Raw genomic sequence first — 27,234 nt, 5'->3', positions numbered from 1 at the left:
CCTAACATATAAAAGAAGCCAAGAGGAATTTACATAGACACAAACAGTGAAGAAAATGTACCACAATTCAAGGCTCACTTGGGTTTAATACACTAAATATCTAATTACCTTTTCCAAAACCTTTTCAAGCTCTACTAAAATAATCTGGAAACCATCTATTTCCACCATTCTCTACTTGGAAGTTACTCACATGGTAGATAACTCAGAAACTTATCCATTACTTATACTTACTTGCTTAGAGAATCTGTTCGTCCTTTAAAGAAACAACTCAAGTTCTCTTATCCCTTAAAATATTGATTCCTTATATTTTCTACTCTTATCATCCCTTCCCCATGCAAGCTGCAACTGCCCCTCTCAGCCTGTCTTTCTAACCCATTCTTGGTAGGAAACACAGTTATCAAGAAAAGAGAGTGAAGTTCTACATGGCCTAGATAATTATCTGCATGGCTTGCCCAAGACATCACATCAGTATTTTCCTTCACAAAGTAGATAAGTTTTCCAAATAAAAGTTCCCAAACTTTCTCAATTCACAGACTTCTTAACATCTTAGTAATTTTTTTCCAAAGCACTCCTCAGCTCAAGAAAATAACACTTCCACTTATTAAGTAGTTAGATCCAAACAACTTAGTATCTATTTATGTCCTAAGAACTCAGCACCTGTTGGATACTACACTATTTCTCAAACCTTGGAATCCAATTGGAAACCACCATTCCCATTTCCTGTCCCTCATCTATTTTCACACAGTACTTGCTGAATCACACAGCAAGGCCTGAAGCTCTGCTTTGCAAAACTAACTTCATCAGGAGGAATGTGACCATCTAATGTTGAAACTCTGAACTACTTTAGCTAGGACTTACAGCAGTACCCTACAGAGTTCACGATCTCTCTCAAAAATTTAAAATATCCCACATTGTCCCACGAGTATGCTGTGACAACCCCGTGCTCTTCAGTGCACAATTTGGGAATCACAACCTTCTAAGTTTCCAGTCCAGTAGAACAATCCCTACATAAACTAGCCCACAGAGCTGTTACATACATCTAATAGGTTCATAAATTTAAATTCTAAAATAAATATACATAAATCTTTCTAAATTAGGATGTCAGAGAACTTACCTAAATCAAAATCATACATACAGTAGGTCATCAAAATGTCATGAAGCAAAATCAACCCTGGATTATCTTGGCCTTCATAAAACTTGTTTGTTCGATCTGTTCTGTTAACATCTTTTTCTGAGGAGGAAAATCATCACATATTTGAAAACCTTTCAAAAAACAGATTCTTATAAAGCTTACCTCTTACAAGAACAAAATTCTTCTTGGTACTAATTTCACTCTCTTGCCAATCTTTCACTTAATGAAAAAAAAATCATCAAATTCTATTTCAGATATGCAATAAAGTTACATTTTGGAATACTTTTTCAAAAATCAGTCCACTTCCTCATGGGTATACTTTCAAATATTTCTCAATTCTTATCTAAACATAGAAATTTTTTAATAGTAGAAAACACTTTTAATTAATTAAAAGCAATACCAAGTAATAATTCACATTAGTTAGCAATAAAACTGCCAGTCATGAATGCATGTGATAGGCCATATTATCTGAAAATGGTAATAAAAAAAGCTCTTAGGCAATCAAGTGTAATCAAAGAGATGTGTTTCATTCATATCTGCTTCATTCATTATCAACTTCTTTGTCATGTTTCATAATCATCCTTCAGGACGAATGACTTCCTTATTCTCATATATACATTATTCAACTTATATATTAGTATAAACAATATGTATTAATTTTGAAAAAATGAAAACCCACATTTTGCTGGAAATGATTTCATGACACTGAAAACAGATTTGGAAGCTTTACCATGAGCATACCCCAAACTGTACTGACAATTCAATTCCCAAACACTGATACTAGCAAATGCAGCTAATTGTGAAAGGCTTTACTAACGGTCTTCCCCAAACGAATCCCTCAGTAAATTAAAAAATAATTTACAGAAATTCAAAATGATTAATTTATTCTATAACCAATTCTGTTTAAAAGTTATAACTGACCTCTCCCCACTGCACTCCACCCCTTTAAACTGAATAAATTGAAAACACTGTCCATACAGATACTCCTGCTTTTCAGAAGTTTGCATTACACCACTTCACTTTTTTTTTTTTTTCCAACGTTTATTTATTTTTGGGACAGAGAGAGACAGAGCATGAACGGGGGAGGGGCAGAGAGAGAGAGGGAGACACAGAATCGGAAACAGGCTCCAGGCTCTGAGCCATCAGCCCAGAGCCTGACGCGGGGCTCGAACTCACGGACCGCGAGATCGCGACCTGGCTGAAGTCGGACGCTTAACCGACTGCGCCACCCAGGCACCCCTACACCACTTCACTTTTACAAAAGACCTACGTTAGTACCCATTTTCACTAACCAAAAGAAATCCGAAGAGGATTTTCACTTTTCCAAAAAACGTCCAGAAGCAAAAATAACATTCAGCAAGCTGCTAGAGGCAGCATGCACCCTGGGCAGCCAGATGGGTCCCGCCAAGCTCTTTTCCCGGGACTTACCCTCAACCATCCATAGCTTTAAACTGTGTCTGTGAGCATCTGTGCTTTATCGTAATTTATTTTGTGTATCTATTTTTTTTTTTAATTTTTTTTTTTCAACGTTTATTTATTTTTGGGAGAGAGAGAGACAGAGCATGAACGGGGGAGGGGCAGAGAGAGAGGGAGACACAGAATCGGAAACAGGCTCCAGGCTCTGAGCCATCAGCCCAGAGCCCGACGCGGGGCTCGAACTCACGGACCGTGAGATCGTGACCTGGTTGAAGTCGGACGCTCAACTGACTGCGCCACCCAGGCGCCCCTATTTTGTGTATCTATTAGCAAGATGTGCCCTAAGGTATCAAAAAAGTCTAAAAGAGGTTATTTTTGGGGTGTGGGAATCCTTAAGAAATCTTTCATATAAGCTAATAGTAATTGTTTCTTTGCTTTACGCCATTTAGGCTTATGAAAGGTCTCATAGGAACGCTCTACTTTCAGATAGCTGGGTAAACCTGTACTTGTGAAGAGATGGGGAGGTATTTTACAACCAAGTAGAATCTAACAAATAGAAGATGACATGAGTTTATATTCTGTAAGGGCATTTTTTAAAAATATTAGAATATTATAGCTTTCTATTAAAATATACTACTTTAGATTTAATAAAACCAAGTACATATCTATAGAATTGTGGAACCGTTTATCAAACAAATAAGGAAAAGCAATACCAAAGAAAGCATAATAAATGTAAAATTTCATTTAAGAACATCAAAATGGTTCAGTCTCAAACAGGTACATAAGTTTATTTTTTTATTAACTCAAGCACAATTTATACAGTCATAACAATAATATAGAATATATCTGCCTTAATAGGGGTTTTAAATGTGGTAAAAAATTATTTATACCCTCATGAAGTGTATTTCTTTCCTCTTGTATATTTAGAAGTGACATACCAGGCAGAAAACAAAAAGGGATCAAAAGTGATATATAAAAGTATTTTATAAGGGAAGTATTTCTAGAAACTAATTTTCTAGAAAGAAAATTAGTAAGTTAAAAAAAAAAACCCTCGTTAAAACCAACTCTCCATTTAACTTATTATGGCTAAAAAAGACAAGCAAAACACAACCACCCCAACAGATCCCACTTTACATTTGCCATCAGTAACCTCATGTGGGCCCCTAATTCTGCCTGGCACTCATGCTCTATTTCCTTCATCCATTCCCTGTCCCCATTCATAGAACTACTTTACATCTTCTCTATCTTTAAGCTTCCAACATGGTATATTCTCCGAACTCTAGCTCTTAGATGAACACCTTGCTTCTTATTTCTGAGAAAACAGAAGTTATCCAAGGAGAACTTCCATAGGATTCTACTATTTTAACCACATAACTGCATTTGTATTCACACAGTCCCCTTCTCTCCTATCACTCACTCTAAATGAGCTTCCAAGATCGTGGCTAAGTCCAACCCCTCCTCTTGTGCGTGAAATCCATACTCTACTGGCTACCCAAGGACGCCGCTCTAGTAATTCTTGTCTCCCTCTCCAGTTTCATGAGTTTTTCTTAGTTTTCAACCATACTATTGTTTCTCTCTTCATAAAAACCTTACTTAACCACACTTTTCCCTCGAATGGCATCCCATTCTGTCTCCATCTGTTTAGAGCAAAACTTCTTGAAAGAGCTGTATATATTGTCTCCAAATCCACTCCTCCCGTTTCCTCCTGAACTCACTCCAATCAGGTTGTCACTTCACCAAAACCTCTCTAATCAAAATCTCCAGTGATCTCAATACCTTGTGCAATGCTCAACCCAAGCCTTCATCTCACTTGACATCCTAGTTACTCCTTATTGAAATACTTTTTTCACTTGACTTCTGGTCAAAACTCTCAGGTTTTCCCTCTTTTTTCTCTGGCTCTTTTCTCAGTCTATTTTGCTGATTTCTCCTAATTGTTCCTGTTTATAAGTTAAAGTACTACCTCAGAAGGGTGCCTAGGTGGCTCAGTCTCTTAAGCATCTGACTTTGGCTCAGGTCATGATCTCACAGCTCTTGAGTTCGAGCCCTGAGTCAGGCTCTGTGCTGACAGCTCAGAGACTGGAGCCTGCTTTGGATTCTGTCTCCCTTCCCCTTCCAGCTCGTGCTCTATCTCAAAAGTAAATAAAAAAAAATTTTTTTTTAATTTTTTTTTTCAACGTTTATTTATTTTTGGGAGAGAGAGAGACAGAGCATGAACGGGGGAGGGGCAGAGAGAGAGGGAGACACAGAATCGGAAACAGGCTCCAGGCTCTGAGCCATCAGCCCAGAGCCCGACGTGGGGCTCGAACTCACGAACCGCGAGATCGTGACCTGGCTGAAGTCGGATGCTTAACCGACTGCGCCACCCAGGCGCCCCTAAAAAAAATTTTTTATTTAAAAAAAAAAATAACGTACTACCTCAGAGCTCAGTTCTTGGATCCCTCCTTTTCTAAATACACCACTCCTTTGGCAATGTCATCTAGTCCTCCACCATCTATATGCTGATGACCTCTACATTTTTATCTCCAGCCCCCTTCTGTCCCCTGAATTCTAGCCCTATACATATACTTCCAACTCTATATATTAATATATCAACATCCAATAGGCAGTTTCACACTTAACATGTCCAATAAGTTCCCAATATTTCCTTTCAAACTTGCTTCTCTCACAGTTTTCCGTGTCTTAATTAAAAACCTACAATTCCATTCCTCTGGTTACTCACTTTAAAAACTTTGGAGTCATTCTTGAGTCTTTGCTCCCCTTGTCTGACACAGATACATACGTGTGTGTGTGCATGTCTGTGTCAAACTTTCAAAATACATATAGAAACCAACGCTGAGATCTCCCATCCATTCATTCCATGCCACCCCTCCCATTCACTTCACTCTAGAGAGCTACATGGGTCTCCTCTTTGCTCTTCTTCAAACGTGTGGAGGTCCTGAAGGACAAACAAGTCTAGACCATGCTGTTCCCCTCTGCCCAGATGCCCTTTGTCCAGATAGCTGCATGGCATACACTCTCTGCTTCTTCAAGTCTCTATTCAAATCTCACTCAACTGCTAGTGCTCTGTATCAACCATCATCTCTTGCCTAAATTACAGCAATAGCCTCACATGATCTATTTCCACCCCTGCCCCCCTACAGCTATTCTCCAAACAGTAGCCAGAGTGATTTGTTTAAAGGTCGTATCACTCCTGCTAAACATCCTCCAGTGCTTCCCATCACACTCAGAGGAAAAGCTTATGTCTTTACGAAGAACTATAAGGCTCTACGTGATCTGTACCTATTCCTTCATTGTTTCCTCTCTGAACTTCTTACTTTCTATACTCTACCCCAGCTCATTCTAACCACACTTACTTCCCTGCTATACTTCAAACATGCAGAGAACCTGGGGTGAAAACTAGTCTTAATATACGTTGTTCCTTTCTACTTGGACTGCCCTTCACCGAGATATCAGCATAGCTCACTCTTCCCCTTTTTCAAGTTTCTACTCAAATACCACTTTTTCAATAAAAGCCTTTTCAGGTCACCCACGTTAAAATTGCAACATGACCGATAAACTTCCTAACATCTTGCCTGTCTGATTTTTCTACTTAGCACTTATCACTAACATACCACATGTTACTTATCTTGTTTACTGTCTGTTCTTCCCCACAAGGATAACAGCTCCTTGAGGGTAAGTCTTTTGTCTGTTTTGTTCACTCATGAATACCCAATGCCTAGGGGAGGGCCTAGTACATAAAGGTACTAAATAAATATTTATTGAATGAATGAATGTATGAATGTTTAAAATAAAATGTGATTTTAAAAAAGATCCCTAGTGATTCTAACATGCAGCCAAAGTTAGAAACCAGTGCTGTAAAGACCAGGATTCCTGGGCCTTCTTATCTGCCTTCCCCCCACCCCACCCCCCAATGATATCATCCATTCCCAAGGATGTTTATACTGATAATACCCAAATTTATATCTCCTACCCAGACTGTTGCAGATTACTCAACTAGCCCCTTGACATTCCATTTGTATATCTCACTCTAAGGTATATAAGTAATATGTAATTCCATTTCACCATCCCCCATTCTCTTCATCACCATAAGTAGCACCACCAACTGGCCAATTTCTTTAGTCAAGAAATGTAGTCCCATCCTAAATTCTCTTCTTCTTCATACCCCGCATTTAATACATCACAAAGTCTTATCGATTGCATCACCAAAATATAAGTTGAATCCACTTATTTATCCACATTTCCACTACTACCATCTCTTAGAGTTCTCTACTAATTTGTCTCCCTGTTCCTACCTGTACCTTGATTCAATCCATTTTTCCATACAGCAGAAATACTGATTTTAAAATACAAGTAAAATGGTCTTATTCAAAATGCTCCAATAGTTTCTTTTCATACTTAAAATCCAATACGTTGGCACTAACCACAAGATCCACAGCTTACCTGTGTATTTTTTAATAAAATGAATTTATACCAAAGAAAACAACAACAACAACAACAAAAAAGCTTTTGGCAACCTTTCCCCAAAAAATACTTTTGAGAAAAAGTACTATGGAAAAAGAATCCTTTAAAACCAACTTATTATATATACTTCTACTGGTAGAAAGTATGGTACAGTTGAAAAGTAACTGAATTAAGAATCAGATCTGAGTATGAATGAGTCTGGGCTATGGAACTAACTAGACAGATGACTAAAGACAATTTACTAACATTTTCTGGGCTTCAATTCTGTTATCTGCTAAACTAAAAATGAAAAAACTGGATGAAAGTATGGCTCAATTCTTTTGATTTGAAATGTTTACATTTTTCCTCCAAACTCCTTGAAGTGAGAATAAGACACAAGAAAGATTGAGAATTATCAGAGCCATTATCACTGCTCCCTGACTAAAAAAAAAAAAAAGGAAGATGACATAGCATGTGGAAAGAAAAGGCTTAATTAAGGGGTGCCTGGCTGGCTCAGTTGGGGGTAGCACACAACTCTCAATCTCGAGGTTGTGAGTTTGAGACCCACGCTGGGTAAAGAGATTACTTATTTATATTAATAAAGACATGCATACACACACACTTAAAAAAAAAAAAAAGAAAAGAAAGAAAAGAAAGTTACTTAATCTGTAAGATCCCTTCCAGTTCAAATATTTTATGTTCAAGCAGGAAAAAACAGTCCATTACCATTTTTTCCTACTGAAAGTGAAAACAGCAGGGGACTTCAGTTGGGAACTTCAGATAATTCCATGCCTCAAGATCCCCAACCTTCTGAGTTAACTGGAGGAAGGACACAGTTTATTCCAGTATAATTTATTTTTTGGAAAAATAAATTCTTTTACAGCCAAAAGTACTGGGGTACCCAGCTGGCTTAGTCGGAGGAGCATGCAACTCTTGTCCTCAGGGTTGTGAGTTCAATCCCCATGTTGGGTAGAGATGACTTACATGAACAAATGAAAACCTTATAATCCAAAGTACTATTACCAAAAAGATCTCATCATTTGTCTTTGTCTTTACAAAAGCTACCAAATTGTTTATGTTGGGCTTTCTAACTATAATTTGTAGAGATTTTCTTCTTCCATGGGAAGGTGATGTTGAACATGGTGGTAAAAACATTCCCCATCTTTATTTATGAAGCTATAAATAAATCCAAAAGCAATATAAGAATTTAAAAAGTAAATTCCACTACTATCCAAAGCTATCCTAAAATTATGTAGAGGCTAGCTAACAAGATAGTTAAGAGCATTGAAACTGGGTTCTGCTCTTATTAAATCATGTGATCTTGGACAAGTCAATTATACTTTCAATGGTTCAGTTTTCTGTAAAATGGAGATTATCAACTTAAAACTTCAAGACATGTACAGAAGTAACTATGTATTCTTTCAATAACTTACACCAACCTGGCCTTTATCATAAGAGCTAGATGACGCAGTACTTACTCTCTGGAAATAAGTCTAATTCCTTTGATGTAAAATTCTGTCAAGCATCTCTTTTTTATGAAATAGTTATTCCTAGATGAATTCTTATTCAATTCTCAAACATTGTAACAAACATTTACTATCTGAAGTCATGTATTAAAAAAATGAATTATATGCATATTTAGAGATGGTCTGGAGGGACACAAACCAATGTCTATCAACTATAGTTATCTCTGCATGACAGAAACAAAACCAATCTTTATTTTCTTCTTTTTGCTTATCTGTAGTTCCTAATTTTTCTATAATAGACACAACTGTTTTTTGTAATAAGGGAGACAATTTAATAAAATTAATTCAATAAGCAAATAAAGTTAAACACTTTTTAAATTCACATTTGAGAACTGAAAATGAAATATATCAGTACTTATACTGACTGAATTCATATCTTATTAGAAAAGGAACAACCAAGAACATCAAATAAATATTCTAATGTACTCTCCAATTCTGATATCTCTTTTGAGCCCTACTCTGTAGCATATATTTCACTTCTTAAATCCTATCAAGACTTCAATGTAAACCGCTCTCATGCATTTTTAAAATTAGGAAAAAATTACCAATAAGACTTCTATAATCTCTTAACCTCGAATTTCTCTTCTCTTGTTCCTCACTGACAGATTTCCACTGTAGTTTCATCCTGAAGTATTCATCACTACAGAAGACAATTTATACCAAAAAAAGCTATTAGAATACTATATTTTTAAAAATTCTAATTGGGTTTTTGTATAAACAATATATCAAAGCATTTATGATGCTAGTCAGATGTGAGGTTATAAATGATAGTAAAATGTTTAAAGTTATGATACATGAGTGAAAACAAAGGAAAAATAACCTTATATTTACCATAAACTTTACTTAAACTACTAGAATATTTACGTATGATTTTAAGAAAGCATTTACCTTAATCCTTAATATGATACCTAAAATTATTCTAGTTATTAAATATTTTAACCACTAAAGTTTCTGAATAATTACAAATACAAATCTATAAATTATTTTTTTAATCTGACCTAAGAGTTCCATTTTTCAATCAGTTTTTGCACAAACTTGTTAATGTGAAATATCTTAGGAGGACTGCAAAGGTGTTGAAAGAGAAAGGATGGCCTGAAAATTTAAATACGCACATAAAGATTCAGAGTGAGCTTTAAATCAAAGGTTAAACTGATGAACTGGGAATATGAAGGGTACCTGGAAAGTTCACCTCTGTTTCTTTTCAAGACTGAGAAATTACTTAGAGAAACACTCTTCCAAAAAAATGAAAGATTAGTTTATGTTACAAGAGCACGAGGGAAATAAAGGTAATTAACCTAAATGGCAAATACACTTCTTATGGGCCATTTTTATAATTTCATAATAAATTGTAAAAATTAATCAAGATGAATGATGTATTTAAAAATCCATATCTTATTTTTCATTTATGCAAAATGCTTTTATAAGGGAAGTGGAATTTTTTTTTTTGCCATCTTTCTACATATTCACCAACACAACTGCAATGTTTGAAATGACTAGTTTGAAATAACTACAGGGATCATAATTTTTCGATTAAAAAGATGAAAATAAAATTATTTTCCCATACCTTCATCTATTTCAAATAGTCATCTAGAAGCACTATACGAATTTGTACGAGTGAATTATTTTAATTTCTTTGATGACAAAAGACCTTACTTACGTTTTTTGTTTTTGTAATTGAGTTCTTTCCTCCTTGGTACTGTCCCAAGGAAAATAGCCCAGAAGAAATTTCCATGCCTGCTTTCTCAACGCATGACTAAGTCCCTAAAGAAAACATGCATATTAAACGCATTCGTAAAAAGTATGCAATACTTCTAAGTTCACAAAACTTGCATATAAATATACAGTAAGACTAATATTTAAAAGATAGTTTTATATATAAAAATAGCTCAACTCAATGAATACTACACCTTGTTCCTGACCTCCAGATTCAGACGATGTTAAGTAGCTGCCAGAAAGCTTCAACAATGCAGAGTATACAGTAGATTATATAGAAGTCAGAGGGACTGATTAGTCTTTCTAAGCCCTATCTTACTAGATAAGGAAACTACCACTGGGGTACATATATGCCTCCTTCACATAACCCACAGAACTTCCAGTAAAGCAGACTATCTTTCCCTAGACTTAATGGTATCTTCCCCCACTCAACCTTCAGGGACATCAAAGGGACCTCACTCTCTCCTACAGGGATTATAAGACATCATTTATCAAAAAGGAATTCATTCCCTGACTCCCCAAACAACTCCCATAAAGAAAGAAAACTTAAATATCAGCAGTTTCAAATATCATCCCTATTAAGGTATTTACCCCTCTAAATATCATCTGCTTCATATTATCGACATTTAAAATTCTTCCTTCAGAATCAATGTTCTTAGTCCACTCTTCCAGGGATACTGGCTCTCTCCTTTGAACAACAGGTCGTTCTCCCAAATCAATCTAAATTAAGAAAATAAGGAATGAGGAGTACACTTTTTTAACCAGTGAAATAAAGGTATATAAAAATTAAAATAAATACCATTTATTACTGACATGATTTCTAACATTTCTAATATCTTCCTTTATTTTCCAATGTTCAACTTATGAACTATAACAGCATTCCATACATTTTCCTTCCCACTAAACATATAAATAACAGGGTTATAAATTCAGAGATAGGAGTACATTTGCAATTTTGAGTTTCAATTATGTAAGTATAAAACATTCAACATGTAAATTCCTTAAGAGACCCTTCAAATAAATGGTATGCTATATTATTTAAAAAGACAGTACTATTCCACTAATCACATTCTAAAATTAGCTTTTCTTCCAAACTAAAATTTGTAGCTCTCAGAAGTGATTCATGATCCATTAGCTCAACTTGGTATTTTCTACAGTTTTTTTATTCAATTAACAGATGTTGGTAATTTTAAAGTGCCATCTGCAAGATAAGCCTTTTAAGTATTACAATTTAGATATTTATAGCATTCTAACTATGTACAGCCTAAACTTGTAGCGAATTCAAAAGTCTTGTTGAGCATTTATAAAGATCTGCCATAATTCCGGGCTAAAGATCCATCTTACTTAAAAAAGAAAAGATTGATATGAGAATAAAAGCCTCAGAGTAGTGTCCTGACTAGCTGCCTCTGGCACCTACTGAGAAAAACATATAAACTAGGAACAGAACTAGGAACAATATGCAAGGCACACTATTCTCTCACTGCTACACACTCAAAGAAGCAAACAACCTGTTCATTATTATCAAAAAGTGATAAAAGAAAGATCCAACTTAATTAACAAAGTGTAAGCAGTAACTGATGAAGAACAACCCAAGAATTTGGTAGCAGAACAAGTACTAGTTGTTAGAATACGTAAGTTAGCAAAAAAGTTGTAAGAAAGAATTATGAGAAAGAGGCAGATATAACCAAAATTGAGTTTCTATTTCTAGCACATCCAGTGCATGTTTCAAAAGGATTTCTCTTGCTAGAATATAGAGCTATGTTCATATAAATCTCCACTCACCCTTGTGATGACTTCAAATCCTGGTTCTTCTTGTTGATTTATCTTTAAACCTGGAATAGCATCACTAAGAAAATCTGCCATTTCTGACGGTGGTCGTTGATGTGTAGAGGGATCACTGCCTCTCAAACTATCAAAAATGTAGTTTGTGACTTTGGAAAATCCTACCATAGTTGCTGTATAAGGGTCCTTTTTAATTTTCTATGTAGTAAGAAGAAAAACATTAGCATTATTAATTCAAATCGAGAATGAAAATACCTTCTGATGGGCAAAAGGGCAATGTTTTTTAAAGGGGGGAAATCAGAACTAAAACAGCATTCTAAGATTATCTTGAATTTTTTTTTTTTTCTGGAAAGAAAAATTTGTATTTTCTGAGGCAATTTTTCATTTGGTTAAAATAGTATATAAACAGCAAGTTAATGCTACTGATTGAATTCCAGAAAAACAAATGATTTGCAGACTTATTTGATCTGCATACATCACAAATATATGCAGCGCTTACTTTCCACTGATGCATGGCCCACAACAGCTTTCTTCTGTCTAGCAGTCCTGCCTTCACAAAAAAAATATTTCTTGAAGTGTGCAGAACCAAACTAGTCTAACAGAAAATATTGAATAGCTAAGTTTCAAAGCTCATAATATTTAAATATTAACTGACATTTTAATCTAATTACAGTCAAACCTTACTTTGCGAGCATAAGTCATTCTGGAAACATGCTTGTAATCCAAAGCACTCGTGTATCACAAAGCAAATTTCAAGAACCAGTGGCTCAGTTGTGATGTGACATTGGACGTCATGTACTACTCCTACTGCAAGACATCACTCGTTTATCAAGTTAAAATCTATTAAAAATGCTTGCTCATTTTGCAAAACACGTTACTCGCAATCTAAGGTTTTACTGTATAAGGTTAATAAAATCATGCCAGTGAGTGTAATCTGTTCTGGACAGTGCTGCCCTGGAAAAGAGCTAAAGGTTTTTCTATTGCTAGGATTACTTCTAAATCCCAAACTGCCTGCTTATTCATATTTAGTAAAATTAGTTACTTTTTAAAGGTCTAACTTTTAAATGATTATTTTCACATAAGAAAAACTTTTTTCACTTTTTACTTTAATTGGTGTCTAGCTGTCTTGTCCTCCTTCCTCAAAAGTTCTCTCTTTATCTTGTTATCTTCATTCAGAACCAAGAAGAGACACAGTAAGCACTGTGACACAGTGAGCACTCAAACATTTTTTGAATAAGTGAATAAACAAAGATTTCATTAGTTTACATAAAAATCTGAGTGAAAAACAAATTAACTTTATTTCTGCCTGTGCTAAGTGAATTATTTTTAGTCAAATGTAAGAATATACTCAAATACTTTAAGGGGGATTAGATTATCATGACCCTAAATGAACCTACTTAAATGGAAAATAAAAATTCAGGTGCGCCTGGCTGGCTCAGTCGGTTGAGCAGCCGACTTCAGCTCAGGTCATGATCTCACGGCTCGTGAGTTTGAGCCCCACGTCGGGCCCTGCGCTGACAGCTCAGATCCTGGAGCCCACTTCGGATTCTGTGTCTCCCTCTCTCTCTGCCCCTCCCCTGCTCGTGCTCTGTCTCTCTCTCTCTCAAAAGTAAATAAAAATAAATAAATGAAAAAAAAAATTCAAACCATATTGTTAAGTTTATCATTAATGAATTCAAAGTGGCTTACCCAGTAACCTTTCACCTGATTCAAACAGTGAAAGCTGTAACAATAAAAATCTAATGTCCAATTTCAGAATTACAACAAAGGGGAAACTGTTTTAATGGTAACTAAGAACCAAAGAAGCTTCTGACTCTTAAAAATAAATGCATATTATTTCTAAAAAATTATGGAGAATAAAGTCACTGGGGTGGCTCAGGTGGTTAAGTGTCTGACTCCTGATGACAGCTCAGGTTATAATCTCACGGTTCGTGAGATCAGGCCCCACACTGGGCTCTATGCTGAGAGTGCACAGCTTGCTTGAGATTCTCTCTCTCTCCCTCTCTCCCTGTCCCTCCCCTACTTGTGCTTACCCACTCTCTCTCAAAATAAATAAAAACTTTTTAAAAACTTACGAAGAATAGTTTCATAAAGTTTACACATAGAGAGGCACTTGCCCATTCCACATAATCTCTGAGAAAGTAAGAGGTGGGAGGATATAAAATAATGCAATCAGATTAATAGATTAATACAAAATAGATTAAGAAACATACTTGTATTAAACCATAGGCAGGTTCATCAAGAAGATTTTCAAATGACTGTGAAAGACTCTTATTCTGACAATTCACAAGAAGTGTCCTTTTATCCTGTGGAGATCTGTAATAAAAGAAGGGATCTGTAGAAAACACTAGCACAGTCGATCAATTACTACCTGAATAATTATTAATGCCTACTTTTACCCCAAAACTCAAATGTCCACTTCTAGAACTGTTTCCCATTAACACAATATTGGCAACTATTTAGGAACTATCTTAAATGAGCTCCAAAACTACGTGAAACAGGAAATACTAAATTAACAAATACAAAAGGACTAAAGCATATTTTTATTCTAGGTAAAGCCAAGAGGACTAAGTTGTAATGAACTCAAATTTTTGTTTATAATTATAATAGAAAAGCCTAACAAATATATCTGCCTTTGTTATCATAAAAATTTTTTAATGTTAAAACACACTTTAGGATTCATCAGTATATTTAATATGTACAATACAGGAAAATGTCCTATTTGGAAAGGGTTTCCAACTTCATTCCAGAGATTGGTAATACTACATTATAAGGTATTTAAAAACACAAGATAAAATAATTATTTGTTAAGGATCATTAATTATGCTAACATAATTATAAACACATACAAAATTATTAACAAAGTTATAAGGTACGGTTCAGGTACAGTATGTCTAGTTCTGGCTTAAGCTCTAGAAGCAAGTTTTTCTTCACATTTCTTAATAACTACAGAATAAATCTTTTCCAAATAGACATCTAATTTCAGGTAATCAGATGAATTATCCAGTCTTTTTTCTATTCAGTAAGTTTTATACTTTAGTAAGTTAGCTATAATAAATCCACAACTTTTCTGTGTTTAAAATAAAACTTAAATGTGTTATGTTACTGCTATCTACTTCTAGTTTATTATAAATGTTTGAGATAAGAACTTTAATAACAGTTATCTCTTCCCAATTCTAACATAAAAGGATGCAACAGCAATGCTAGAGGGGATATGAACTCCAAATCAGGATCTTATTCTTACACATTCAGAAACAACAGTTGTCTTCAGAGACAACAGTAGCTTAATAAGCTCCTTGGCTTTTTAAGGAGCTGAGGTTGAGTCATTTGAGGCAGAAAAAAAATAACTTTTAAAATGCTCAATTTTCATTAAGTGTTATGTTTCTGAACACTTATTGGGATTATGCTTAATATGAAGACCTATATGTTCTCACAAGGCATTTTTTAATGGTAAGTCTTTTAAATGTAGCACCAGAAAAAGAAAAGTAACTAACAGAGCAATATACTTTGTCCTGGCACAATGCTACTAGCACTATGGTTATTATTTTTTTCTAACAATAAATTAAGTCAAATTATTTCTTTAAAATCCAAATAAAAAAATTATCACGAAAGTCAAAACATGACTAGACACGTATAAAGGGAACAGATATGTAACCTGTACCTATCTGGCCTCAGAGAATTATACTATTGCTCCAGATTTAACACTGTAATCAAGAAATTAGTGATGGAAAGAAGAAATGACTGCCTAACCAATACACAACCACTTTTAAAAAGAAAGGATTTCACTTTTTATACCCAATGCTCTGTGATGAGGGGCTGGGAAAAGTTCTGAGAGAAAAGACATAAAAAATTTAAGATTTGGTTGCCCTTAGCTAAAGAAATCAACAGAAACATTTTTTAAAAGTACATTGGTCAAAGGACAAGTTGTATACTGCTAGGCAATTGCAGAACTCATCAAAAGGAGAGCTGGCATTCCAGAATAATGTTACACTTCCACCTGCCAGGTTAACACACTGATTTAATTTGGAAAGATCAAATATTATGGATTTGTATGTATGTATTCTGGAAATATAATGGATTCTGGAAAGTTGACATCTTATGACAACATTATTCAAGACTTTCAAACTCACTGCAGCAGCAAGACAAAACTTTTAATGATGTTAACATCAGCAATTCTATTAGAGCCTACTAAAGTGCTTAAAGAAAACCATAGTCTAATATCACAAGTATAGAAGTAGATCTACTGTAAATTCAGAAGTATTTTTCAGGCTTTGGAATGAGCCTCTCCCAAGGGCCTCAGAATACATTCTGAAATGGTAATAGACGAAGAATGCTTTGTGTGCTGAGATGTGGTGGTAACTATTTTCCATTGCTACTGAGAATGGACCAATATGGAAAGATTAAGAAAGAAATAAAAATATCATTGCAAAGGCTATCAGTCAAAAAAGTTAATAAAAATAAAAAGGTGCAGAATATTTACAACAAAACTATATATATGATATTCTATTTTACACATATGTCTCAAAGGGAATAAATGAAGGTCTATAACCTAATCTTATAAATGGTATTATATGATGATACAACCAATTTGGCTTTTTAGGGATTATCTTACTGTGTGGATATTATATATTAATGTAAAAATGTCCCAATATACAAATTAATTTTACTGGAACCTCTGTGTTACAACCTTCATTCATATCCTAGCAACCAACTTGGTTCCAGAAAGGTAACATAAATGTACTTGTGATTCATTCTTTACTTGAGTATCATGTTTTAAATGGTAATAAATCAAAGATCACTAACAAACATCAATGAATGGAGCAATGAATGTTTTTCGCCAGAGATAAGAAAACCATCTGAGAAATAACAAGTCTAAAGAAGCTGGCCTATTTTGCACTGACTGATCTGAGACTGAAAGAAGGACTGTGCATAGCTGGCCCAGCCTTGTTCTCACTCTTAACAAGGCGGCACATCCCCACTGCATTCACAACTTCTGTTCATCTGTATGGTAAGGCCCTTAATTCATTAGGGGGAAGTATTAAGAAGATAAGATGGCCACAAACGCAAGCCACATTATTCAACTTACATTAAACAGAGAAAAAGAGAATATAGTCTGCTTCTCTCTGTTGGTTTTGAATTGAGAAGAAGACAAGAAGAGTGACCCTGGCAGAGCCTGCCTGACATGTCACTGAGGTTGCAGAACTACTATTCTTCCTTCTGGCCTCTACAACAATCTCTGACCATAGGAACATGATTCTGGAAACATTATTTTGCTTAAGACAACAGCTCTCGGGACAGGAAATGAGACTGCCATGGCCAACATGTAGTAGAGTAAAAACCTCAGAATATTTGGGAATTTTCATTTCTTTGGAGTTCAACTTAATGGAGAATTCCACTTATTTAGATCATAACTAATAAAGAACAAGTATCTTTAATATGTCCCTAAGAATCTAATAGAGATGACTTATACAGATATGGAATTTTTTTATATTAGTGACAGTTTATTTGGAGTATCTGTATTCTACCACTTGGACTCAACATATAATCTCTGGTGAACTCTCTATGGCACAATATAATTGGGTATAATTTACGATAGGAAAGAGAATAGGAAGTGTTTATTTTTTAACTTAGGGTATAGAGGGGCCTTGAAGATAAAATATTTGATGTACTATTCTTACACATTTCAGACCATTCAGGGGGCAAAGAGTAAATTAGCCCCCAGTGTCACAGAAGGATACAGAGTGGAGAAGTGGCTAGTATTAGGGGTATAGTTTTTGACAGACTCACTTTAAGCTATCTCTTCCCCCCAGAACAGCCATATCCCTGGTTGACTATAAATTTAATAAAGCCCAAAAGTGGGGCGGGGGGGGGGGAGGGGGCGGGGAGAGAAAGTATAGGGAGGGCAGTCTCCTCTGGTAGGTTTTTCTCTTTGACCAGGTCACTAAAGGTTGCAATTAATCATTGATGCTCACATCACATCCCCTTTTATCCTCCCCTTAATTTCATTCCCTCTCAAAGCTTCAATTACTACTGACACACAAAAAACTTACAAATTATCCTATTATATGCTCTCACAGTGTTACATATCTCTTATTTGGAGCACTTATTATAGCTGAAATGTTACATTTGTTTGTATAAGTAATGTTTGTTTTTCCCACAACAGTACAAACTTCATGAAGGCAGGGGCCATATCTTTTTTGATTATTGCTCTTTCCAGCAGTTAGCACAGTACTTCCAGGACATAAGTGCTCCTCAAAACTCAATGAATGAAATACACACACACAAACACGCACGCACTCACAGAGGAACACCATTCCCATGGCTTCGTGTTTTCAAGTGGAAATATGCACATCTATTAAATGAACTCTCCTTCACTAGGACATACTTGATTACTGAGATCAGAAAAGAGTAAGGTGCATGCTTGACATAAATAACCCCTGTGAATTATTATGATGCTTACCTAAGCCTCACCAATAATGATATTTTTACCATCATGTCTGATTCCTGTATTTACTCCTGTTTCCTTTTCTGTATTAGTAAAGAAGTTTCATTTACAACTCTCATCAAAATAGCACTTGAATGTGGTACAACACACATTCAAGTACCCATACTCTTATAAGCACTTACGTGATTGTTCAGTCTCTTTTGAACCTATCCAGGATAGAAAACTGTCTAACCCCTGAGCTACAACCTGTTACCTTCTAATTGCTCTTTGAACCCATGCAAAACAAATCTGCAATATATTTCTTATAACAACCCTTTCAAAATTATTTGTAGAATTGGTAAGTACTGTGTCATTTATTCATTCAACTGAGATTTACTGTGCAAGTATTATGTGCCAGCACTGTGGCTAGGAACCTAGAGGAGAAAATGTAAACAAAACAGATGCAAGCCCTGCCTTTGTAGGCATACATTCTAGAGTAGAACATTTAAAAAAGTAAACAGATAAAATTATTCAATTAAGAGCTATGAAGGAAGCAAACAAGGGAATGAGACAATGAAATAGAATGGGGGTGGGAACCTACATTACACGGGAGAGGAGACATCCAGGAAAGCTGCTGTGAGGAAGTGACACTACACTGAGACCTTAGGGATCAGAAAGGTAGAAGAATATGCCAAGCAAAAGAGAGAACACACATATAGGATTCTAACACTGTCTGTCCACAGTCTGGGGCATTTCAGCAACTGAAAGAAAATCATATGGCTACAATATAAAAGAGAATGGCATAAGATGAGGCTTAAGAGGTAAACAGAACCTGGGTAGCTCAGTCAATAGAGCATCCAGCTCTTGATTTCGGCTTGGGTCATGATCTCAGCGTTGTGGGATCATATGCACTGAGCATGAAGCCTAAGATTCTCTCTCTCTCCTGCTCACACACTCTATCAAAAATTTTAAAAACAGAAAGAGATAAAGTTAATAAGGCAAGGCAGGATCTCACTGACCATTTTAAGAGGTTTCGATTGTATTTAATGTTGCACCCAAACTCCTTTTGTTCAAGTTAAATCCCTACATCCTTCTAATGTTTTCCACGATACCACTTTGATCCTTCTCATTACATTAGTCATCTTTTCCATATAGTATAGATAGTCTAACACATTTAAAATGCAATATTTAGGGGTGCCTGGGTGGCTCAGTTACGCATCTGACTCTTGGTTTTGACTCAGGTCATGATCCCAGGGTTGTGGAATCAAGCCCCTCATCAGGCTCTGCACTAGACATGGTGCCTACTTGGAATTCTCTCTCTCTCTCTCTCTCTCTCTCTCTCTCTCTCTCTCTCTCTCTCTCTCTCTCCCCCCCCCCCACCCACTGCCCTTCCTCTGCATTCGCAAGTATGTGCACACACCCTCTAAGTAGAAAAAGAGACAGACAGATAAAATGCATAAAACCAATCCTAGTTCTCCAAAGACCATTAAAGAGCAGAAAGGAACTACCACTTCATCCTAATACTATGCTTTAAGCAATGGTCTCAGATTGAATCAACTTCGTAGTGACAGTTACATCACAACACTGATTGATACAGAGCCTGCTATGGTACTAAAACCCCCTAACACCTGCTATTCAACAGCCAAACCTTTGCCCTCCTGAAATCTACTTATTAATAAGTCCCTGGGTAGTAACCTATTCATAGCTTCTTTCTTCAAGATCTAAGACTCACATATTGCCAACCAGGCTGGACTTTCTTATGGATATTAGTCTGAGCAATATGCTTAGTGCCAGTCAGAGATGGGTCAACATGGTAGGGGGAAGAATTTCATATCACAAAACACAGCCAAACAATGAGAAAGAATGAAATTCTGCCATCTGCAGCAACGTGGATGGAACTGGGGGGTATTATGCCAAGTGAAATAAGTCAGTCAAAGAAAGACAGGTATCATATGTTTTCACTCATGTGGAACTTGACAAACCTCACCGACGACCATGGGGGAAGGGAAGGGAAAAAAAATAGTTACAAACTGAGAGCACTGAGCAGGGCACTTGTTGGGATGAGCACTGGGTGTTATATGTAAGCGATGAACCACAGGAATCTATCCCCAAAACCAAAAGCACACTGAACACATTGTATGTGAGCCAACTCGACAATGTATTAGAAAGAAAAAGAAAGAAAGAAAGAAAGAAAGAAAGAAAGAAAGAAAGAAAGAAAGCAAGCAAGCACAGCCAAAATCTCCCAACTTCTGGATCACTCCTGGATTTAGATAATCTAAAATTAGGCATCATGTTACTCTATTATAAAGTGACAACATTATAACAAGGTTAACCATCATCCCTACAGTTCCCCAAACTAAAAAGCTCAACTTCTCCCTTCTTCTTACCTCCACATACCCACTCAATCACAAAATCAAACTCTAAATATTTTTCTCCAATACTTCTATCTTTCCTGTCACTCTCCTCATTCATGCCACTATAATCTCATCTAGATGCCTGGAACAACTGGCTAAAACGATTTTAGTAGGTCCTTCATGCTCTAGCCTTTACTCAGCTCTCTGGCCTGATCTTTACATTTGGTACCTTCTGTTCCCCTGCTATGTTGCCCTGTGATACCAACTACTCTGTTCTCTACTTACATCATGTTTTATACATTTCCTTCCATCTAAAACCTCTCTCCTCCAATTATCTCCTCTTCATGCTAACATTCACTCGTCAGGTCTCAACACACACTACTTACTTCCTCCAGAAAGCCTTCCCTGACCCCTACCCAACTAGGCTGAATGAGGGACCCTTCCTCCCTTCCTGGGAGCCCCAAAGTACCTTGTACTGTATCTTAGTTCTTGCGATGTATTGCCATTTACTGGTTGGCATCCTTCACAAGACCATATGCTCTCAGGTATCTAGGAAAAGCCTATTGTGTTCACTACTATCTATCAAGCAATTAGCACAGTCCTCAGAAATTTAATAGATAACCAAAATATATTTGTTAGGAGTGAAGGCAAGAAAGAGTATGTGTGTACAAATGCACATGGGTGAATAAATAGAAGATAAAAAGATTTTTGGAAAGTGAGAAAGCCCTGTCTTCCACACTTATAATAATTTTATAAAGGCCGTAGGTTTGCCAGATCTAATTTGCAACATTACAAATAAAATTCTATCTTAAACAGATAACATGTAATAAAATATAAATTAAATAAATATGTAATCCATAAATTACTGATGCATCATTTAAATGTGTATAAAAAATACTGGACCACTCTTCTTTAGAACAGTAATAAGGTGATACACTGCAGATCCAAAGTACTAAAATGGCAAAATTTTATTCAATCATTCATCCAAAGGAGTCAATATCCCAGAAAGAACAAAGCTGCTTGAGCCCTCATCTACACACAGGTCCCTGATGCCCAATGACAAGTAAAAATTGTTTGCCTTGGGACCAATATAACAATCCAGTTTCAATAAGTAGAAAATAATTTGATACTTACTCACACAATACCACATATTTTTCAAGAGAGTCAATCAGTAGTTTGCTATCTCCTTGATGAAAGTGCAGAGCAGGGAGAACGACGTCATCCTTTAGACAGAATACCAAATACGACCAGCCCATACCCTCTTTGTTTTGCTTGATTGATTTCAGGTCTGTCAAACTGAACAGGAATGACCATTTGCTTTTCCCATTTCTATGACTTGGAGCATCTTAAAAACAAGAAAGTGGGGCAAAATATTTTTGTTCACCTTTTTAAAAGGTACTGACAGCGCTCTTCATGACTGCCTAACAGATACCTGCTGAACCTAGGGAATGACTATAGCATTCATATTACAGGCTTCTACCTGTATTAGAAATGGCAACATACATTTTCTTAAAAGAATAGTTTCTTAAATAATTATCTTACTTGCATACAGAGTGAAAAAAATGTTACCCCTATTTAAAATATAAGCTTTGCCCAAAAATGACTATGGCTTTGGAAGCAGGCAGGCTGGATTCAAACCGCAGCTTTACCAACTTACTAACTGAATGATCTGGGGCAAATAACTGATTCTCTCTGAGCCTTAGTTTTCATCTGTAAAATGGAGATAATTATACTTACCTCCCAATGTTATTCTAAGAATTAAAAGAGATAATACTTGTCAACTAACTAGTGTGGTGCCAATTATATAGCAAACACTCAATAAATGTTCATCTTTTCCACTGCCCCCCCCCCTCAAATACAAATGGCATGATGCTCTTGGAGTCATTAAAAACAAAACAAAAAAATCTTTACTCCCTCACTTTCTTTTGCAATTACTTTTACTAGACTATATTGAGTGAAGGTAAAGGTAAGTACACTGGTACAAAAAAATAACATTGGAGAAATATACAGACAGACATTTTATTTGCAAAACCCCAAAGAGCAGTGGAGAATTGAGGACGAAAATGTAAGTAAGCTGTGAGTGCTTCAAAGAGAATGAACACAGTGCCCGCTTCGGCAGCACATACACTAAAACTAGAACAGCACAGAGATTAGCACGGCCCCTATGCAAGCGTGACACGCAAACTCGTGAAGCATCTGACATTTACAAAAGAGAGAATGAACATATTCAATCATCTTACTACATCAACCATCTACTAAATTAAGACATCAGTTCAACCCAAACTATAGTAACGTAAAATAAAGCATTTTCTGAGTTTGTGGGCTATCTACAGAAGCTTAAAATCCTAGGTTTGTGAACAGTATAATAACAAGCAGCTTAATAAATACCTAAATAAAAATTTAAAGAACAAAAGGGTAAAATGTTTCCTACTATTACTTATAATTCTTATCCAAAAATGCCATTTTGACCTGTTTTAACTCCAACATAAGCATGTCATGTCTCTGAAATTTTAAGAAACCATTTCTCGAATGTTATTTCCTAAGAAGTGCTGCACTGTCCTGTTATGCAAGGTCTTAATTAACTCGATCCCACACTACCAACTGCACAAACATAAAATTACATAGAAGATATGTGCTTATAGAACTTGATCAAAGGGTAGATCAGTGTTGACCTGCACATATGTCACCTTCCCATATAGTCAGAACACCATAGCTCCATCACCTCCAACAAGATCTCCTAAATTGACACAAAGAAATCTACTGCTCACAGAACCTCTACCTACAAGGATTACAGGCACCATCACTTTTTCATGGACACTTAAACAAGTATCATTTGAAAGGAAGTCCAGAAAGGCTGAGTAACTTAACTATGCAGTGACCTGCCTAGGTTCCATACCAGTTTAGATAGTGAACACATATCCAAGGCTGGTACTGGATTAAGTACCATGTGCCCATTTGACTACTGTACATCCTATTTCACTGGAATTTATACCACAGAGCTCGTAACATCACTACAAGCTAATATCAAAGTGAGAACAATTCTAATTTCCAATGTCTTCCTAAATCATTTACATGTGACTGTGTCTGGACTACCTAGAAAGGATACATACTACTAGGTATTTGCAAAGACCAAAAATATTTTCAAAGCAATGAAAAACTAGATAGACAATTTTTTTAATTAAATTCTTAAATTACACAAAAAGAATTAATCTAAATTAATGCCAGAAAACCATATATGTTAATACATGCAAGCTATATGAATTATCAGGAGTTTGTACATATTCAAAAGTAAAAATTTTACACAGATTTTCCCACATTAATGGAAAAAATACATCACATATGAAATACGAAATATTCATGTATAGAAATTGCCTCACACATTTCCTCACTTGAAGCTCTAATAAACAGTGAAAAAAAACATTACAATTCAATTCTAGAAGTCCTTTTACTTGAACATAGTAAGATTCATCAGAACAAGAACTTTATTTTATTCACAATTATATTCCTAATATCTAGAGGAGTGACTAGCACATAGCAGGTACTCTAAGATGCATTGAACAAATGAATAACCTGGTACCAAGTCAACATAAAAGAAACATCAAGTTAGTCTACCACCAATAGCTAAACAAAAATAGAAATGGTTACAAAGGAAAACTAATAAATCCAAGAGTTAACTCAAAATTTCCTTCCTTCTCTTAAAGAAAGGTAAATAAAACTAATTAGTTCTGATGAACAATGTAACCAAATACATATAAAACATATCTCCAGCACAATGACATGGGAAAACTGACCACAACAGCAGAAGAGTAAAACTAAAACAGTTAAATAAGTCCCTATATGTCTTGAATGGAATCAACACCAAGAACACGACATTTTATTTGGATAGGTGTACAGAACATGATGGCAGTCTGTTGTTGTGGGAAGATACATTTTCAAAACATTTGTTCTGATATACAAAAACAAAGACTGAGCAATAGAAACTCTTAAAAATTGTAAAGAAAGTTAAGTCTCTGACAGTCAATTTTTAAAATGTTTTGTTCCAGGGACACCTGGGTGGCTCAGTCAGTTGAGTGTCCGACTTTGGTGCAGGTCATGATCTCACGGTTTGTGAGTTCGAGCCCCGCTTTGGGTTCCGTGCTGACAGCTCAGAGCCTGGATGGAGCCTGCTTCGGATTCTGTGTCCCCCTGTCTCTCTGCCCCTCCCCAGCTCACACTCTGTCTCTCTCTCAAAAATAAAATAAACATTAAAAAAAATTTAATGTTTAAATGTTTTGTTCCAAATTCCCTTGTCACACAAAGAAGTAAAAAATATAACATGAAAATTATAATAAAATATTTACTATAAAAATGATTCAAAAGTATAAAAATGTTTCATAATGGCATAAATTTGAATTTTGAAACATCAAGCTTAGAAAATGTCTCCTTTTGAAAGAAGTTTTGATGAAATATAATTGGATGAAATAATCTAGAAGAGGAAGGGATGGGATGGGACAGAATGCACTGCACTTCATAACTCCTGGCAGACAGGTACATGTGTATGCATACTGCGTTATACTAGGTTCAATATTATTGCTTACTGCTATACACAATTGTAATAGTTTTCAAATACTGGGAAAAAAGAAAATATCTCCTTAACTTTTAATAATTGCTAAATAAAGTCTCCTTACTTTATAAGTCACAGTGCATGGCCAAGCCATATGAGCAGTATTTTGCTAAACTACATAGCTACACACAGGTTCTCAATTCTGCACGTTAAAATCAACAGGACAACATTTGAAAAACAGATGCCTAGGGTCCAGCAGGATGAAATACAGGCATCAGTATTTTTCTAAAAAGCCTAAACTCCCTAGGTGATTTCAGTGTGTAGCCAAAGTTGAAAACTACTAACCTAAAAAGATGTTTATTATCAGCATTTCACATACATGCAATGTTTCTTTCATTTATGAAAACTCACTCCTTTGTTCATTCCCATAGCCTGTCATTTTCAAAGATTCAACAATATTAGATACTATTAGGTACAACCAACAAAACAAACAGAAAAAGATCAATTCGCATAAATTAATTCTTAAGACCTAATCTAAAGCAGTTAAAAATCACTTCACATGCCAAATACGCTAAAGTCCTATGGTCTTAATATTTAGTATTGTTCTGGTAAAAATCTTCCCTTTCAGTAGAAAGAGAATACCAAAAAGAAGAAAAAAAAAAAAAAAAAAAAAAAAAGCAAAACACCAGCACTGAGCTGACTATAATTTACCAAAGGCTTACCAATTACTATTAACTTCTTCATTACCACTGTTTCTAAGAAATGATATAGTACAAAGGATAACTACTGTATATGAGAATGATTCCCCAGGCCACAGATGAAAATCAATTTCACTTAATAACAAGGCTATATAAATGTAGTGTATGTATTCCAGCCAATTTTGGCCAGCTTTTCTGAATTTGGCAAATGTGGATAAATCCTAAATTCACACCAAAATCATTAAGAGATAAAATTAAGCTATAAAACACAAACTAATCACTATGAAAAAACCACTTTAACTCTGTACATGTATTTACTACTTTTAAAAGAATCACAAATAGGCTGGCTACCTCACAGATGGGCTACCTAAATCTTATTTGGGGTAGTATATGTGTTCTGCCAGGCTGTTAGCTTGGGTCTTTTTTGTTATCTACATGTAGATAATCATCACATAGCAGCATAAATTTAAATATATACATGTAATATATAAAGGAGAATAGTCACTGAACATATATAAATAGAAGACTATAATGAGCTGTGAAGATCTCAGTAAGCACTGAAATTAGAACAGTACAGTTTAGTGGTATACTCCATCTCCCCCTGGTGCTTTAGGATGAAATAACATGAATTTTTTTATTCTAGAAAAATGTGCTTGAGAGACATCTAAAGCAAGTTTTTAAAGTGCTTCTATTTTCTTCCATGAGTAACTACAAAACAGAACAAGTATTTTTAAAACCTTTTTTTTTATAAAGTCACAACCATCAAAACAAAAAGAGAGATGAATACAGAATATAATTAAAATATTAAGAGTTATATGTATTAAAGCACGAAATCATCCTTGTGACAGAGAAACATTAAAGAATTTTCTTTGCACTTTTATTTATATTATATTGTAGCAAATTAGTTTAAGCTTTCAAAAGATTTAATTCATACCTCCATTGGTATGTGGTTTCTTTTTAAACGGAACTGTATTGACCATGTCCCACTCTGCTTCATAACTGTTCAGATGTTCCGATCCCCGATAACCTCTTTCCTTTGGGGGCTGTGTCCATTCTACAACTGAACTGGAATCCTAAAAAAAAATACACACACACACACACACACACACACACACACACACACACATACACACACACACACACACACACACACACACACACACATATGTAACATAAAATATTTAGGAACTAAAACTAGAATTTAAT

General features: G+C 35.4%; 1 protein-coding gene and 1 non-coding gene across 4 annotated transcripts in view; one reads left to right on the top strand and one right to left on the bottom strand.

Moving 5' to 3' along the window:
* TBC1D15 (TBC1 domain family member 15) overlaps positions 1-27,234 on the bottom strand; it is a 76,531-nt gene that overhangs the window by 16,277 nt on the left and 33,020 nt on the right. For 2 of the 3 annotated variants that reach the window (XM_047865967.1, XM_047865966.1), the window contains exons 4-12: positions 26,963-27,101; positions 21,922-22,132; positions 14,223-14,325; positions 12,509-12,559; positions 12,010-12,207; positions 10,819-10,947; positions 10,172-10,275; positions 9,060-9,154; positions 1,115-1,231 (exon numbers count right to left, since the gene is read on the bottom strand). In XM_047865967.1, the coding sequence (XP_047721923.1) occupies positions 1,115-1,231; positions 9,060-9,154; positions 10,172-10,275; positions 10,819-10,947; positions 12,010-12,207; positions 12,509-12,559; positions 14,223-14,325; positions 21,922-22,132; positions 26,963-27,101 (1,147 nt within the window). The remainder of the gene's footprint in view (positions 1-1,114; positions 1,232-9,059; positions 9,155-10,171; positions 10,276-10,818; positions 10,948-12,009; positions 12,208-12,508; positions 12,560-14,222; positions 14,326-21,921; positions 22,133-26,962; positions 27,102-27,234) is intronic. The other variant, XM_047865968.1, reaches the window with a different exon arrangement.
* On the top strand, positions 22,891-22,994 carry LOC125171415 (U6 spliceosomal RNA). Its single transcript, XR_007154326.1, has one exon. It is a non-coding gene; the product is annotated as a U6 spliceosomal RNA (small nuclear RNA).

This window comes from Prionailurus viverrinus, chromosome B4 (assembly GCF_022837055.1).
Source record: "Prionailurus viverrinus isolate Anna chromosome B4, UM_Priviv_1.0, whole genome shotgun sequence".
In the NCBI taxonomy this organism is placed as follows: Eukaryota; Metazoa; Chordata; class Mammalia; order Carnivora; family Felidae; genus Prionailurus; species Prionailurus viverrinus.
The sequence above is the reverse complement of the archived record's forward strand: the minus strand, read 5'-3'. Positions and strand labels throughout refer to the sequence as shown.